At 38.0% G+C, this 19,489-nt stretch overlaps 1 protein-coding gene across 4 annotated transcripts in view; it reads right to left on the bottom strand.

Moving 5' to 3' along the window:
* The window catches only part of LOC120523536 (arfaptin-2-like), a 178,279-nt gene that overhangs the window by 107,808 nt on the left and 50,982 nt on the right, over window positions 1-19,489 (bottom strand). For 3 of the 4 annotated variants that reach the window (XM_039744937.1, XM_039744939.1, XM_039744938.1), the window contains one exon: window positions 3,859-3,966. In XM_039744937.1, the coding sequence (XP_039600871.1) occupies window positions 3,859-3,966 (108 nt within the window). Of the gene's footprint in view, window positions 1-3,858; window positions 3,967-8,272; window positions 8,293-19,489 lie in introns of those variants that run through there. The other variant, XM_039744936.1, reaches the window with a different exon arrangement.

Genomic DNA, 19,489 nt, shown 5'->3' with positions numbered 1-19,489 from the left:
TTACACGCTGCATATGGCGATTCACCTCCGCGAGAAACATGCCTCTATGAACAGTCAACGTGGGTCGGAGCTGCATGTGACCTCTACGACAGACGAATATAAATGACGCCGGTTTTTCTGTGTCGTCGCGTCCGAGTTGGTGAGTGTGGCTCTGTGAGTTGTCATCGTATCCAATGGTCTTGGAGTTGGTGGGCGTGGCTCCTTCCTGCGTGCGCCATAGATGTCTCACTTGTCGGTGGCTAAGTGAATCCACGCCGCTTCCGGCGTGCTTTCCATGGTTGTCTTGCCTTAGTGAATTATATATATATATAGATTATTATTATTACTAGGAGGCTCTGCCCCCTGCTCGCTTCACTCGCCCAACCCCGGGTTTGGTTTATCAGATAAACAATTTAAAGAGATTGTTCTTGGGAATTGTTACATATGCATTATTTTCATTTTTACTTTAAAACTTTTGTAAAAACAATATTTGTCCTTTATTTCCTGCCCTGGCGTGGTTAAATCTCTTTCTCACAGGACTTATAATGCTGCTTGCGTTGTGAATGGTGTGTCTGGACGCACGCTAAAGAGATGTGATCAGTTCAGCTGGTGTCTTGCTGCTGCTGCTGGCCAACTGTGTGTTGTGCTTGTCGCGGTTTGCATCAATCACTTAAAAGCCTGTACTGTACAGCAACTGACCTTTTGCCACTTGGCATCTCTGACGCTAGCGTTCTGAAGGGGGGTGGGGGGCGTGAGGGCTGAACGAACGCAAAGGAGAAGTGCTCAGATCATTTGCTGGCTTGCTGCAGCTGCTGCTGGCAAGATGCGTGTTCTGCTTGTCGTTGTTTTAAGAGTTGGGAGCACCTGATGTTTCTCTGCCAAAAGCATTCCGACAACTGCTAGGTAAAATGTCAGTGAACTTGTTTTAAATTGTTTGTAAGTACGACGTGACATGCAAAAGTCACCATCTCACGGGTTTTGCTTCCTAAGTCTCACATGACTTTCCACAATCTTATGTAACTCTGGAAGTGCTATGTCAGAAAAATAATGGTGACTGGGTATCTGTTAACAGGGCTTGAGATGCTTAAGCAGCCTTCGAAATCCCGTATCTTCTACAACAGAAAATGGCTGATCGTCCAGAGCAATAAATTCCATCACCTTTGCAGTAATTGTTTGACCTTTAGGATTATCTTTATCAAATTTCTTTTGATTTTTCAAGTAACTGATCAACACACTAAGCAATTGCAGGTGGTACAGGATTCTCATTTTTTTGCTCTGAGGAATTCTGTATATCTGTCAGGATGGCATGTCTTCAAGTGTGTAATTAATTTGGTGGTATTGAAATTTCGCACTTTGGTCCCTCCGCGCAAAACATTAATTGAACAAGTGTTACAAATGGAATATTTTATGTCACTCTCACTCACTTTGAAAAACTTCCACGCCGCAGACATTTTCACACAGTAGCCCAGCGTCGCCTAAATGTCTGGCACATCTGGAACACAGTGAATGCGTCATCAATATCAGTTTGAATTATCGGTTAAATTTTGTCATCGGTCCAATGCCGATAAAATTATTTTAACCCATTATCTGCCGATATAGATATAAATCCAATATTATCGTGCATCCCTACTATAAATATCTGTTACGCTACGCTACTATTATATTACTCTACTCTCTAAATCTTTCAGTCTGCTACCATAGAGGCATATTCCCAAAAGGCTGTTGCACCTCTCCGCTGTCATAACCTGGCTGACTGGAATACTGGCATTCCATATATTACAGATTGCGCGCGCACACACACACACACACAAAATACTTCTGTCTAGTTATGCTACTTATGCAAGTCACACTGCTGTTTTATTAGTTGCAGGTCAGTTTTGTTATTTTCCTAAGTTTAAAGAAGAAACAAAGGATTTCAGTTATACAAGCAGGAAATAAGCTTTTGTCTTCCTTTTCCACAGGAGATTTTTTTCTTCCTGAGCTTGCTTTAGGACATCTGCTTTATGGTGTGGCAGGTGTACTGCCCAAGTCAAACTTCCCATCTGCCACTGTCCTTGGAGAAGACTACGCCATACCCAAAGGAGTTCTGGTGCTTGACTCCAGAAGCGAAAGCCCCACGGGGAAGAGGAGACGCCTGGTGATTGATCGGAATACAGTGAAAATCAAGAAAAGTGATCTTGTTCACTGCTTCTGGCACTAAAAACTGTGCTGAAGCATATCACTCAAAAGTGTAATTTTGCCATTATATCCTTATAATGGATGGTAGAAAATGATAAAAAAAAACTGCAATACTGAAAGTGGCACAGCTTGTTCTATAGTATCAATCTGTTGTTATAACATTGTGTATTACATTCATAGTATCATTATACAGTATAATAAAATTTTAATTTTAAAAAACAAAATATTTGGTTTTCAAAATAGTTTAAAATTGCTGAGAGGGCTAGGTCATACAGTAGTGCCAAAACCCTAGGGAGATAAGGGTTCAAAAGGTGAAAGCTGCCTCAAATCCACATGCTTAATAAGTCTAGAGTTTGGGAGTGTGAGTGAGCAAAGGATAAACTTGTCAAGAGTACGATAAAGGTGAGGGACGGTTGGATTGGGGGTTCTTATTTGTGAGCTCTACTTTGGAAATGTGAAAGTTCAATGAAAGGATGTATAAATGCATGTATAAATATAATTATTTACAAACCAATTTTTTCTTCACGTTGATTCATAAAATCTTATCTCCTCTCCATTAACCCCTTTCATTCAACACCTACACCACTACACCAACTGTAAGAGCCAATCTTAGAATGTAATGTTAAATTTATTTAAATGTTTGCTTAACTTTAATAACAGAATATCAGTTTCTTACAGTTACCTAGATTATGGTATAGTATTTTACACACTGTAAGTTAACATGATAGAGAACTCTCTCTGGAAAACTGAGTGTTAATTAAGCCAGTTAGGAAATAGCCTTACTGCTAGCATAGACTGTTTACAAACAGGAGTTGGCATACAGTTTTCTGAACGTGCTTAATGTGCCTATGTTCAAACTTCTAGAAATAAAAACAAGATAAATGAGCCTTAAACAGAAATCTTTTTCTGTGAACTGTTTTGAATTTAAAAACAAAAGATTTGGTCTGTGGAATTATTTGAACATGCATCAAACTACTGCCAGAACTGTCCTATGAAGCAAACTTAAAGGAGCAGAACTTTGGCAACTTGGTATAAATGCAGCTACACCAACAATGAAACACTGTTCTTTTTATTCTACCTACAAAAAGTGAAATTATAAACACCCCATGGACCATCACAAAGAGATGAATAAAACATAAGTGGTTTAAGATATTATAAAATTGAAACAAATGTTTATTTTCAGCCAAGTATAATTTGTTAATATTCATTTGTTTTGAAACATAAAATAGCAGAATAACAGAAAACAATTTTCAATAAAATTTAGCAGATTGTTGAATAAAAATGTCTTCATGACACATCCCATTTGACATACATAAAAATTAATACATCAAACATCATCATCAATGAATATTCTGCATTGCCTTTAACAGGAGTAGTGAGTGGCCATCTCTCACTTTTTCCCTAAATCATTCACACCATATCACAAAAGTTGTCAATGCTCGCTGGCATTGTTTTGCACTTAATTTAACAGCTGCATATATTATACTATAGACCTGACAGAAGTAGGAAAACATGCTTTTTGACACCACAGGATGTATTCAATAAAAGAAAATTACATCACTATGCCCAAATAAAGAAAGCTTAATTTAACTATAAAGATGCACTTGATTCAGAACAAACTGAATAAAATGAAATGGCCGAAAAAGTTTGTAATATCATATTGGGTATGAGTTAGAAAGTTAGCAATTAGTAAAAACCTACCTGTTCCAGGCTGTCATCTTCAGGGAGGGATCCTGTATCTCCATTGCTGTTAATTGGGATTTCCATAGTTGCAGCTTTACTCATTATTGCATCAGTCATCTTATGAATCTGTCAAAACAGAGATTTAAAATAATCTAAAGTATTCTACTAAAACATATTTTAAAAATGTTTAAAGGGTATGCTTAAAAGCTAAGAAACATCTTAAATAAACCAAATGGATTGGTCACGCTTTTTAGGGGATTTAACTTTCGACAGCATTAAAATAGTTTTTGAACATGGGAAAAGTTGGAGAAAAGGGCTATTATTATAGTAGATGGCCTTCATAGGTGACATACGTGTCCAGAATAACTCCAAGGAAATAAAAATTAAACATCTATATTAACAAAAACTAGATTAAAAAAACACCCTGTGAAAAATTAAAGTGCAAATAAAGCAGGAGCAACATGTACGGCAACACCTACAGCCTCTTCAGTGCCTGCAAGCAGGTCCTCTGGGGGCAGGATTGGCACTCCAGCCACTGTAAAAAAAAAAAACCTCACACTATTCCAATTGTGGTGCTGAGGTGTCACCCGCTGTACTCTGGTCCCAATTTAGGTGCTTTGTTTTGTGATGGGTGCGGTAATGTGCTATCAGCACAAGCTCTCATCCTCTCTCTCTCTTCAGACTGATCAAAATGACTTTCAGACAAAGTCAGTCACCCACTTGCCTACTGTTCCGTTATCAAAACGCACTTCCCTTTTCAGGCCCCAATTCTCTTTCTCTGTCAACCAATGGTCCCTCAATCAAACTGAGCACGTGAGCAATCACTCAAACATTTTAGAAGCATAACACACAGATTTTACATGGTTGCTCACAAAAACACCAATTACTAACTTAATTTAAACAAGTTTTAAACAAAATTGCACTATATGTAACAGTCTATGCTGTTGTTTCTTTTCACTTTAACAATGTTTAAGTTTAAAGCTGAAGAGAGTTCAAATCGTACATTGATCAAATGGTGTTTGGGGTTTAAGATGGATTAGTTGACAGAATGTTTTGTTAAAATGAACTTACCACATACTGCTGGAAAGCACATGCTTCAGGGTGATTTTTAACTACTTGGAGGCAGATGGTTGGTCAATCAGTCATTTGCAAAATTTGCTTGAAAGAAGGATCTTTTAATGAATTGACTTCAGGGAAAGCATAGCGTGACTGTAAAATGGACCATATCAAATGACATTTGAACCAGAAATCTCACATTGATTCAGTCATAAAACTTCAGGGATTCTAGTGTTAAGGGCTTGAACAAGTGTGATTATCCAGCAGACTGAGGGTTGGCACTGTCACAGGGGTGCGGAAATCCAACGCCCGACTCGGGTAAATTGACCATCGGACAAGCGTGTTTTCTGGTTTCAGTTGTCCGCGGACAAGTGCAATTTTTCTGGAGAAAAAAATAATTAAATGTGCAGTGCAGGGCACATTTTTACCACTACTTTCAAATTTTAAACATTTGGGTACATGCGGAAACAGTTTACTTAGGCATGTTCTTCATGTGTCAAATTGGTATTCAATATTGTTTACAAAATAATGGCTGATTTTTCAGAGGGGAAGCACTCTTGTGGTCTTACATAAGTATTTTACCCTACTATTTACACGCTTGGAGATGCGGTCATTTTTTTTATTATAATCGATAACTTTTATATATTATTAATAAAATTAATTTTTTCTACTTAAAAATGCTGTCATTTCACCTACAAGGCAATTGTTTTCGCCACATAAAGCTTGTTAGGCATTCGATCTTTTCTGAAATTTGCGATTTCGCGTAGGTTGTGATATATTGAGGAGTTTATTTTGATGAGCTGTCTATAGATCATTTTTCAATAAAAATCTTCACTTAGACGCGGTTATTTTTTTCCCGACAACAATCGGTAATATTTACTTCTTTGGAAATGTAACCTCTTGCTGAATTTCGAATACGGCATTAGGAATTACCTGCGTAACCCATAATGCAATGCAGTAAGCATGTTCTCGCTATATGTGTGTTGAAACTGAAGCAAGTAGCATCACGGATGAGAAATGGATCATTTCTTGATTAAAACTGGCACAAGAGGCCTTGAAAAACCTAACGAAGCATAGTAAGGCCACTATGAAAAAAATACGGACACAGTGAAGACAAAAAAAATTAAATGTCGAGATTAAAGTCGACATGTTGACTTTATTCTCATAGTTTATTTTGTCAGTAGAATGTCGCAAACTAAATTTCATCTTAAAATGAATGTTTCATTTATTAGATTTTCTCAAACCCCGTCATTAATTAATGTAGCACATTAAATGCTTTATATTAAGTGTTTCCCGACCCAGTTCTTAATCTCTGCGCGCTTCTCAAACTGACTTTCTCTTGCAGTGAGAGGCGCCGGCAGCAATCGCCGCACATTGACTTCATGATATTCCTGCTCAATGAACATTCAGAATACTAAGATAAATACTTGATATGTTTTTCACAACGAAATGCATTAAAGTATGTATTAGACATGGGTGGCGGGGGGCACGGAGGCGTGGCTGTAGTGCTGATCCCTTGCATTAAGGGGTTCTCAGGTCTACGTTCAGTGTAGAGAAGATTATGGCGGGTGCAGTGGCGGTTCTACATTAAATTGCTCCCCGGGCGAGACTCCCACCCGGCGCCCCCAAAAAATAACATGACAAAACTACACATTTTGTACACACCACACGTTTTATTGTAGTAATTCCGTCATTCCGTAACAGACCAATTTTTGCAAAATAAATAAACTGCTCATAACTTAATTATACTCTGTACAAACCAATATTATTTAAGAAAAAATATTTTAAATTATTAAGAATAATATACAAATAAAATATAGAATAAATCACACTAAAGAAAATTAAATTATTTCACTGCAGAACAGAAAACACAAACTGAAACTAAAATCTGACATTTCTGGCCTTTCTAGATGCAAAGTCATCAATAATGGCATCATATGAGCTATGCTCCCCTACTGAATGATTAATGCTTATGACAGCAAGGCCAGTGAGCCGTTCCTGAGACATGGTTGACCTCAGGTATGTCTTGATTAACTTCAGTTTGGAAAAGCTCCTCTCTGCTTGAGCCACAGCCACTGGCAGGGTAAGTGCAATCCTGAGAGCAGTCCAAAAGTTGGGGTAGATCTCAGATAGATCCTTATCGTGCATGAAAGTGATAAGCTCAAGGAGGCTCATGGTTTTTGATGGCAGGTGAGGGAAGTTCTTGATTTCCTGCAAAAGCTCTCTATTGTCCAAATCAGAATGCCCTTCAAGTGCAGTGTGGTACCTAGTGCATTGCACTGCTCTGCCAGCTCCTCATCTGCAAGACTAGGGAAATTTGTCAAAACCCCAAATTTGTTTTCCACATTTTCCAATGTGGTAAATCTCTCCGCGATGGCTGACAGGGCTGCATCAAGAACAACATTGAAGAATCCAATCTCCAACTTCCTAAGGGCATCACTGAAAGGCTCATCATGTGATTCATATGAGAAGTGGCGCTTTGTGGACCTCAGCCTTTTTTCTTTCAAAACAGCTTCCACATTCATTTCTTCACAAATGTCTTTGGCCGCCATCTGTGCAGTCACAAAGCCACTTGCCCTGTAGCTCTGGAGACCTTGCTCAGTCCTCTTCAAAAGATTCACAGCTAGGTCGACATGCATATTTGGAGACTGCATGAGTTTGCTGACATGCTGTATTGCAGATAGCATGTCATACCAAACAACCGTGCAGATGCTGAAGCGGTACGGAGGAACAATTAGCTCCTTGGTTAATTTACTGCCTCAAATTATATGCTTTGTCACGTAACAGAGTTATAGCAAATGGAAAATGTTTGTCTTTTACACTATCTACACATATGTAAATTACACTGGCTATTTACAGTAGCCAACACAAACAATGGAAATAAATAATAACTGGACTTGCAACAGTTTTGTTGCAAAGCATAATTTTGTGGTTAAATTTAATTAGATCTCGTGTTGTATACACTGCTGAAAAAACAATAGAACTCTGCCCAAAAATAACAGAAAAGGTAATGGATTTAATGGTTATAATGGGAATTGTATTGGTTTTAATGGTAAGTATAACAGTGTCTGCTGGTATATGATGGATTCTATTGGTGGGTGGGATGGTAAATCCTATTGGAAAAGTGCCCAAAACACACTACAATAAGGAATTTTGTAATAGTTTCACTGGAAAAAAGTTAATGGTTCACAATGGTATTTAATAGAAACCATTAGAATTTCTGTGATGGCTTTTACTGTGTTTTTTTTTAGCAAGGTAAGCATAGCATGCATGCATCATAAGCAAGAAGGCTAACAAAGTAAGAGTTAACGTTATACCACTAATTAACACAATGACATGAATACCTTAATCATACAGAGAGAATATTGTTGCATACCTTTATCTTTTGCCCGTTTCTCCTCATCATCTTTTCTTTTTTTCCTAAATTGGGCACCTGTGTTTACTAAGTAATCGGCAATCAACAGATTTCCCATCAATCCCCCAACGCTGTCACTCACGACCAGAAGTCAAGACTAAACCAATTCACCTCCACATCATAATTGTTTTTTATTACCTATTTTTATTAGCCATTTCACACAATTAAATAAATAAATAAAAATGTGCCAATTATTGGTCTGTCACAAACCGACACTCGTGAGTAACATTTTTAGAAAGTTCAAAAAGAAACGCAAATCGCAAAGCGTCTGTGTGCCGAGTCGAACAAGCTTTTGCAGAATAGTACATTAACTGACAAGAGGCTGGCCCGCCCTTTCCGAGTTTTGGTAGTCGTGATTCGTCAATTCTTGGTAGCCGAGCGAGCCATCATTGGTCAATTCTTGGTAGCCGATACGGGCCGCGATTGGCCCGTGCTTTCAATTCTTGGTAGAATCTTGGTAGCGGAGAGCGATCCGATTGGTTCTCGCTACCAAGAATTACCTCGACTCACAGCTGCACGGAGGGCGCCAGCTCAGCTTCTGTGCGGCTCCTTCAGCAGCAGGGGCGGCGCAGGTATCAGAGATAATAGAAAACCGCTTAGCGGGACAGATGATTTTTTTTTCCTCCAAGTTCGTGTGCCGCCCCTCCACGTGTCATGAAAAAATGCCGCCCCGGGCGGCTGCCCCGTTCGCCCATGCCTAAAACCGCCACTGGGCGGGTGTGACGAGGCTCCAAAAAACTGGATATTTGAATGAGTATCGCACAGGTTTAACTGAAATATTGTGTAAATGTTGGGTTCGTGATCTGGAGGTCGGAGATACGAACGCAGAATTCAATGGATGTTTTTCTGAGCAGGCTTTCTTTATTGCATGTTTGCTGTGTCTCAGTTTTCAGAACTTTAAAAACAATTTTGTTATACATGTTTAATTATGCCATCCATTCAGAGGTCTAAGCTTATAACTAGTTTTAATTTCACAAAGACATTTATCGTGTGGTGATTGGTTATGTGCAGAAAGAAAAAGGATAGGACCTGGGGGTTTAGTACGTCAGATAGAGACATGAGTCTAAAAGTAAGAAAAAAGTTGGTTCAATTGAAAAAACGTTTTCTAAAGCTGAACGCTCGAAGGGTTGAGCGTTATGCTAGGCTGTTCAATACTGCTTCTTTAGAAGAGTTTGACCAACGACCAGCTGGGGAATTCTGGCTGTCACCTGGCAACAGGCATTCAGAGGTCTAAGCTTATAACTAGTTTTAATTTCACAAAGACATTTATCGTGTGGTGATTGGTTATGTGCAGAAAGAAAAAGGATAGGACCTGGGGGTTTAGTACGTCAGATAGAGACATGAGTCTAAAAGTAAGAAAAAAGTTGGTTCAATTGAAAAAACGTTTTCTAAAGCTGAACGCTCGAAGGGTTGAGCGTTATGCTAGGCTGTTCAATACTGCTTCTTTAGAAGAGTTTGACCAACGACCAGCTGGGGAATTCTGGCTGTCACCTGGCAACAGGCACTTCACTCATAAAAAACCTGAAAAGTCATCAGCATCCACTTCTGCAGGACCATCAGTCCAGGAACCATGCAGTTCAGCTCAAGCAGAGATGAACAGCATTCAGCCCATGTTGTCTGAGATGGTAAAGATTCTTGGGGGAGAAGATGTTGCAAGACAAAAGCTGAAGAACATGGCAGAAAATGAATCAGGACAGTGTTCTGTTATGTAACTGTAATATATGAAAAAAGAACTAGTGCAGCTATAATGAAGGCATTGTTTATTAGCCAGTTAAAATAAGGGAATCTTTTATATAATGTTCTAGAGCAAGGTGGCAAAATACTACTCCCTGAAAGAACTTTTTTCAGTTTTAAAATGGAAGGCAGTTTTGGTAATAATAAAAGAGATCAGAAAAAATAAACTATTTTTCACTTTTGTTATTTGTTTATGGGCAAGTGAATTTAACTGGCGGACAAGTGAATTTTCTAAGTTTACTTGTCCGTAGACAAGTAAAAACAAATTTGATTTCCACACCCCTGTGTCAGATAACACTTTTGCTCTGTCCTCCGCTGAAGACCATCAGAAGGAAGACCCACCTGATAACCACACTTCCGTTTCCAGCTCTCCTGACCTCACTTCCACCCTCAACACTTTATAAACACCTTTTTGTATCACATTATCCAGTTCTGTATTGAGTTCAGCGTGAAAAGACATTTTATTTTGTTGTTCTTGTGGTTTGTTCACAACATATTAACAGAATTTAAACAAAAATGTGAAGACAGAAAAGAACTTGCACAGAGGACACAATGACACCTGACAAAGCAATGGTTTTAACAAAGAACATTTTGCTGGCTGTGAAAATGATTTGTTCTGTGTTGGTGGTCCAGGATATTCATGATCATGTTGCCAAATACTTGAAAATACTATATAGTCGGTGAAGTAAGAATTACACCTTTGAGTGCATAAATTCAACAATCAAAACTGATGTGTTAAATGAAACTAGAAAAAAAAATTTATAAAAATAAAAAAATCTCTTTACCGTACTTTGACCAGTTTCACAAATGTTAATTTTACACATTAAATTTAGAAATGAAGGTGAATCTATACTAATAAAAGGCAAAGCCCTCACTCACTCACTGATCACAAATTCTCCAACTTCCCGTGTAGGTGGAAGGCTGAAATTTGGCAGGCTCATTACTTACAGTTTACTTACAAAAGTTAAGCAGGTTTCATTTCGAAATTCTACGAAAAACGGTCATAAATGGAAACTACTTTCGACCATATTAATGGCCATGGTCAGTGGCTCGGTCGCCGTGTGAAGCGGAGTTACGTGGGCGGCGTGATGATGCGGGACGCAAGTACGTAGAGAACAAGGAAGAGATCCAAAAAGCGCTGAAAAAAAAAACGCTCCAAAGAGCGCTGAAGAAAAACCGCATACAAGCTTATTCATAAGTGCAACTACTGCGGAAACAAAGCACGGTGTAAACTGTAAGTTTAAATTAAGTTTATAGACACGCTCACGCTAACGTATGTCATGCCTTCCACAAATACTTTATTCGCGAGATACAAGTTTAATGAGGTATAAAGGAGACTTTGGATCACTTTGTAATGGAGTTAAAACTGCTGAAGCAGGAAACTTTTTAAGTGCCGGGTCTTAGCTAACATTAAATAAAGCCGTGGACATCGCGAGATTGCATGAGCACAGCTGAGAAGCTTCGATGCATGTACTCCAAGCGGCTCATATCAACTGACTTTGCAGGACTGGAAAAGATTAAATTAAGTTCATACACACGCTTCCGATAAATATTCACAGGCAATTTCCACAACTTTATACCGGGAATGCCAGTTGAACATCTTACATTCACGAGTACCGATTTGGGTGGTGAACACTTCGATGAATGAAACCTGTTATCTTTACAACGGTTGACAAACACGGAATATAACTTGAACACAACACATCCTCCAAAATCGCACCTGATTGAAAGAAATAATGATAATCAAATCCTTGATGACAGCAACACTCATAACGGTCACAATAAGTATTACATTGACAATCATGTTACATTATTTTTAAAATGTTTCCTTTTCTTAGCACAAGCACAGCTGAGAAGCTTCGATACACGTATTCCATAACGCGTTAAAAAAAATAACGCATTTAGTCACATTTTGCATTCCAAGTAAAGGGGAACATTTGTCAATGCATGATTTCCTGGTACATTGATTACCTTGATGCACACATCAGAGCTACAAAAATGTGAGAGTCGGAAGAAAGCGCGTTGCTAGGACTGATCAGAGGCAAATTTCATTTCAAAAGGCTACCCGACAAAAGCCTTGATAAAAGCGTGGTTTTGTGCAAACTGCAAAAATGATTTTGCATACCACTGAGGCACTTCAACCTTATGGTACCATCTAAATGCAAAACATGTTACAGCGAGCACAGAAACTGTGTATGCTGTTAGCACTAGCAGTATGAGTTCGAGTACCAACAAAAGGTGTCGGCAGCCCAAACCTCATGAAATTACTGGCTTCAGGACCAAAATTAGTAAGTGAACATCAGTAAAACTTACAGATTCTCTCGCAAAATGGATTGCTTTGGACTGTGGACCACTAACAGTGGTGGAAGATAAGGGGTTAGAAAATGTGCTACAGTTAACGTCAGGTCATCCAACTTTACAACTGCCATGCCGAGAGACTATTTGAAGTATTCAACAGCTTTATGACACAGAAAAGCAAGCAAAATTAGATGCATTACAGAAAGTGGAATTTGAGGCTTTTACTAGGGATCATTGGACTTCCGTGACCATTAGCAATTCTAATTACAAAATGTTCAATGATCACACTGTTTTAGCCTAATGTACAAAAATATTTTGGCTAAGGTTACTCAGAGTTTAAAGGTGAAGCTGGTCAAATTACCTTTTATGTTTCTGCCTTATTTTTTTAATAACAAAAACTGCACATTATGTTGAAATTTTTGTTATTATTATTAAAAGACAATTCCATTCTGAAAATGTACTTAAAATACCACTTTAATTTTGCCCAATTTTTGCCAGGGATGATATTTTTTTTTCTGTTTTGAATTGAAATGCAGTTTAAATGCATTTTTTTCAGAAATTTAAAGAGCTTGAGTTTACAATATTCATGTCCATGTCTATTTGATTCTGTCGCCCACTAAAACCCTTTGAAATTAAAAAAAAACATTTGCGATTTGGGGCAAATTTTCTTGTGCGATTACATACGATTAATCAATTACACAGCCTCTAATTAATTAGATTAATTTTTTTAATCAAGTCCCAACCCTAATATATATATATATATATATATATATATATATATATATATATATATATATATATATATATATATATATATATATATATATATATATATATATATATATATATACTAGTAAAATACCAGGCGAGAGGAGAAGTAGTATGTTAAAGAAGCAATGAAAAGAAAAGGAAACATTTTGAAAATAACGTAACATGATTGTCAATGTAATTGTTTTGTCACTGTTGTGAGTGATGAATGTTGTTGTCATATATATATATTTATACACACACACATAAACATATATATATACATATCTATACATATACACATATATACATACATATATATCTACATATATACACATACATATACATACACACATACATACATACATACACACACATATATACACACAAATATATATATATATATATATATATATACATACACACACACATATATAAACATATATATACATATACATACATATCTACATATATACACACACAGCTATTTCAGATCAGTGCAATACGCTGCTTGTTAAAACGGATAACTCCGCTCTTACGTGCAAGTCTGCGTGGATATTATGAACTATCGTATTTGTTCAAGTTCTATTTAAATTTTAAATAGAAGGAATTTTTATTTAGTCGACAGAAATATCTTTGGTAGGAATGGTAAAAACAGACAGGAATATTATTCCTGAATAAATCAACTCAAACCTTAAACAACTTATAATATTTTGCTCTCCATAAAAATATATCCTGTCTAAATTATACAAGTTAGAAATAAAGTAAACATTAAAAGAACAAACATTCAAATTTCTTTACTCTTATGTAATTTTATATAAAAATAAACTTAGATTTTAAATATCCCAAAAGATTTTGCTCTCCATAAAAATATATCCTGTCAAAATTATACAAATTCAAATATGAACATGCTGCATAACAAAACCTGGAAATATAAATAAAATGTGTTCCTTTCAGCAATAACAAATCAAATCATTCAGTTGTCTTTGCTCATATGTCATTTTAGAGCTGGACGCCTGGCATCTTTTTTGGCAACAAGTTCGTTTCTGTTTGGTGTGAGGTTCTGTGTTGTGGAGATTCTCAGGATGGATTGCAGGTGCTCATCAGTGAGGCGACTCCTGTGTGCTGTTTTGTTAGTCTTTATCACTGAGAAGAGCTTCTCACACAGATATGTGCTACCAAACATGCACAAGGTTCGAGCCGCATGTAGACGGACTTTTTTTGTTCTTCAAAGTCACCAAAGCGCCGTGCAAACTCAGTGCGCTCAGTTTATCAGCAAAGTGCGTATTTGGGAACACCGTAGTGACGACTTGGTTTAACATTACTTGGCAACAGGGAAAAAGGGGAAAGTTGCACTGGTGCATTTGTGTCTCCCATAAAAGCAGCTTCACTTGAAATCACTTTGTGATTGTGCACGGGTATAAACGTCCGCTGAAGTGTCAGATTCTTATTTAATTATTCTGCTTTCTGTATCTTCTGCATTGCATTCAGGTTACCCTGATGTTTTGTCTCATAGTGCCGCCTTAGATTAAATTCTGTAATTACAGCCACATTAGCTCCACAAATGAGACACACGGGTTCAGTAAACATATACTCAGCCTCCCATCGGTTTTTAAAGGCTCTATTTTCAGAATCAACTTTTCTCTCCAGCATCGCGTGAGCTAGCTTCGCAATAACTTGCAGCATCATAAGCTAGACTTGATTAACGCGTAAGTGTTCGCAAGGCAGCTGAAGCGCTGCATTATGGGATCTGTAGTTTATTGTGTTACCAGCGCTTCATATACCTGGGCCATTAATAACAATAATACAGTATATAAAATGATCTGCGGGCGGATATAATTACGCGGCCGGATGTGGCCCGTGGCCCTTGAGTTTGACAAATATGGACTAAATAGAACTTGAAAAGATATATTTTTGAAATGTGATCGCGCAATTCAGATAGAGTTGACGCCAAGACTACAGCCTGCATCCTCCCTCGCTCTTACTTTTTACCGCTCATCTAATGAATACACTGAGTATGGCTTTACCAAAACAATCATTGATGGCTAATAAAGTATCCATTATTCGAGTATGTAGATCGGATATATATATACATATATATATATACCAGCGTATCGCAGCGGAGAAGTAGTGTGTTAAAAAGCTAGAAAAGAAAAGGGAACATTTTAAAAATAACGTAACATGACTGTCAATATACAGTATTTGTTTTGTGAGTGTTACTGAGTGTTGCTGTCATCAAGGATTTGATTATCATTATTTCTTTCAATCAGGTTCGTATTTGTAGGATGTGTTGTGTTCAAGTTACATTCCGTGTTTGTCAATCGCTGTAAAGATGACAGGTTTTTCATCGATTCGTTTCTTACTGCATCAATAAACAGCTCGTCTTCTTCTTTATCTGAGACCTGACACACTGCATGCACGGGTTTTTTTACACTGTCTTCCTTTAGCGGACATTGACTTTTTCCACCGTGTGCTTTGTTTCCGCAGTAGCTGGATTTATGAATATGCTTATCAGACGCTTCATATTCTTTGCTGCCTTTTCAATTGTGTAATTCGGTTTTGTTCAGCTCTTTGGAACTGTTGCCTTTTATCTGTGCACTCGCCAGTTCACGGAGCCGCCGGTGTACATGCATCGAAGGTTCCCAGCTGTGCTGGTGCCATCTCGCTATGTCCATGGCTGTATTTAATGTTACCTTAGTCCTGGCACTTAAAACTTTCTCTCGCAGTTTTGCTGAGTTTGTGTCAAACACCACCCTGACCATCTCATCTTCCTCTCCATAAGCACAGTCCTTCACCCGTGAATATTTAGTGGAGTTTGCTATTGGATTGCCGCTGACGGACGGCCTTATATGGGCAGGCACTAAATTACAAACGCCAGCGCAGCCTGTCTATGAACTTAATTTAAAGTGTAGGTTTACATCGTGCTTTGTTTCAAGTAGCAGAACTCATGAATATGGTTGTATATGTCACTCGCCGCTTCTTATTGTTTCGCTGCCTTCTCAATTATATAATGCATGTTTTCTTCAGCGCTTTTGAGGTCTTCCTGGTTTTCTATGTACTGCGTGATTACGGGAGGCGTGATGATGTCACACGAAACTCCCCCACGGCGTTCAAGCTCATCTCCATTACAGTAAATGGAGAAAAACAGCTTCCAGTTATGACCATTACGCGTAGAATTTCGATATAAAACCTGCCCAACTTTTGTAAGGAAGCTGTAAGGAATGAACCTGCCAAATTTCAGCCTTCCACCCACACGGGAAGTTGGAGAATTAGTGATGAGTCAGTGAGTGAGTGAGGGCTTTGCCTTTTATTAGTATAGATATATAGATATATAGATATAGATAGATATATATATATAGATATATATATATAGATATATATAGATATATATAGATATATATATATATACTAATAAAAGGCAAATCCCTCACTGACTGACTCATCACTAATTCTCCAACTTCCCGTGTAGGTAGAAGGCTGAAATTTGGCAGGCTCATTCCTTACAGCTTACTTACAAAAGTTGGGCAGGTTTCATTTCGAAATTCTATGTGTAATGGTCAAAACTGGAACCTATTTTTCGTCCATATACTATAATAGACTTCTGCTCGATGGCATAACTCCGCCTCCCACGTAATTTAGTGCCTGCCCATATAAGGCCGTCCGTCAGCGGCAATCCAATAGAAACACTGCCGCTAAATATTCACGGGTGAAGGACTGTGCTTATGCAGAGGAAGATGAGATGGTCAGGGTGGTGTTTGGCACAAACTCTGCAAAACTGCGAGAGAAACTTTTAAGTGTCGGGTCTTAGCTAACATTAAATACAGCCGTGGACATCGCACGAGATGGCACCAGCACAGCTGGGAACCTTCGATGCATGTACACCGAGTGGCTCACATGAAATTACGCAGTGCACAGACAAAAAGCGACAGTTCCAAAGAGTGCTGAACAAAAACCGAATTACACAATTGAGAAGGCAGCAAAAAAATATGAAGCGTGTGATACATACAAGCATATTCATAAGTGCAGCTACTGTGTAAACAAAGCACATGGTGGAAAAAGTCAATGTCCCGCTAAAGGAAGACAGTGTAAAAAAAAAAAAAAAAAAAAAAAAACCTTGTGCATGCAGTGTGTCACGACTCAGATAAAGAGGAAGACGAGCTGTTTATTGATGCAGTAAGAAACGAATCGATGAATGAAACCTGTTATCTTTACAACGATTGACAAACACGGAATGCAACTTGAACACAACACATCCTACAAATACGAACCTGATTGAAAGAAATAATGATAATCAAATCCTTGATGACAGCAGCACTCATAACACTCACAAAACAATTACTGTATATTGACAATCATGTTACGTTATTTTTAAAATGTTCCCTTTTCTTTTCATAACTTCTTTAACACACTACTTCTCCGCTGCGAAGTGCAGGTATATATATATATATATATATATACCCCGAAAAATCCACAAGTTAATACACACGCTGTCTGTAGAGTTTCTCCACACTGAATCCTCCAGGCACTACTTACAAAAGGTTACATTGACAATCATGTTACATTATTTTTAAAATGTTTCCTTTTCTTAGCACAAGCACAGCTTTCGATGCATGTGCTCCATAACGCGTTAAAAAATAATGCATTTAATCACACTTTTAATTCCAAGTAAAGGGGAACTTCTGTCAATGCATGATTCCCTGGTACACCGATTACATTGATCAGCGCTTCCCGATTCATTTTACCCTCGCACCCCCTTGGTTTGAGAAGAAGTATGAAAAAATATAAGTTTAACAGAGAAAAACAGATCACCAATTGAAGCTTTATGAATAATCGATTCGCCTCCTCATACTCATATACTCATTCATATACTCATTATAATCCTCCTTGCATTTTGTTTTATACACTGTGTGCACAATTATTAGGCAAGTGAGTATTTTGACCATATCATCATTTTTAATGCGTATATTCCAACTCCAAGCTGTATTAACTTGAATGCTTATTGGATTTAAGCACGTCAGGTGATGTGTATTTGTATAATGAGGGAGGGTGTGGCCTAAGGAGATCAACACCCTATATCAAGGTGTGCAGAATTATTAGGCAGCTAGTTTTCCTCAGGCAAAATGGGCCAAAAAAGAGATTTAACTGACTCTGAAAAGTCAAAAATTGTAAAAAGTCTTTCAGAGGGATGCAGCACTTTTGGAATTGCTAAGATATTGGTGTGTGATCACAGAACCATCAAACATTTTGTTGCAAATAGTCAACAGGGTCGCAAGAAACGTGTTGAGAACAAAAGACGCAAATTAGCTGCCAAAGATTTGAGAATATTCAAACGTGAAGCTACCAGGAACCCATTATTCTCCAGTACTTTCATATTCCAGAGCTGCAACCTACCTGGAGTGCCCAGAAGTACAAGGTGTTCAGTGCTCAAAGACATGGCCAAGGTAAGGAGGGCTGAAACCCAACCACCACTGAACAAGAAACATAAGTTGAAACGTCAAAACTGGGCCAAGAAATATCTGAAGACAGATTTTTTCAAAGGTTTTATGGACCGATGAGACGAGTGACTCTTGATGGACCAGATGGATGGACCTGTGGATCAGTAATGGGCACAGAGCTCCACTCCAACGTGGAGGTGGGGTACTGGTATGAGCTGGTATTTTTAAAGATGAGCTAGTTGGACCTTTTTGCATTGAAGATGAACTCAAAATCAACTCCCAAACCTACTGCCAGTTTTTCGAAGATACTTTCTTCAAACAGTGATACAGGAAAAAGACCATGATTGTTATGCAGGCCAATGCTCCATCACTTGCATCGAAGTTCTCCACTGCGTTGCCAGCCAGTAAAGGCCTTAAAGATGAAGGAATAATGACATGGCCCCCCTTCCTCATCTGACCTAAACCCTATCGAGAACTTGTGGGCACTTCTTAAACGCTAGATTTACGGGGGAGAAAAACAATACACCTCTCTGAAGAGTGTCTGGGAGGCTGTAGTCACTGCTCCACAAGTGAGATGGGAAAATTTTCATTTTTCCTTTAGTTGCATAATAAATCTGCACACTAATAGTTGCCTAATAATTGTGCGCACATATGTATTCCCCTGATGAAGTTCACACTCGCATTTCCGTTGTGAAACATTCAGGTTTCAGGTTTATTAACATTTTGGATTGACTGATAGCACTGTGTTTGTTCCATATTAAAATTAATCCTCAAAAATACAACTTGCCTAATAATTGTGCACACAGTGTATGACAGCAACACTCATATCAATGACAAAAAAATTACATTAACAATCATGTAACGTTATTTTTAAAATTTTTCCTTTTCTTTTTCATAACTTCTTTTACACACTACTTCTCCGCTGTGAAGCGTGGGTATTCTGCTAGTATATGTTTATATATGT

The sequence above is a fragment of the Polypterus senegalus genome, chromosome 2 (genome assembly GCF_016835505.1).
Source record: "Polypterus senegalus isolate Bchr_013 chromosome 2, ASM1683550v1, whole genome shotgun sequence".
NCBI lineage: Eukaryota > Metazoa > Chordata > Cladistia > Polypteriformes > Polypteridae > Polypterus > Polypterus senegalus.
This window is presented reverse-complemented; position numbering and strand designations above follow the sequence as displayed.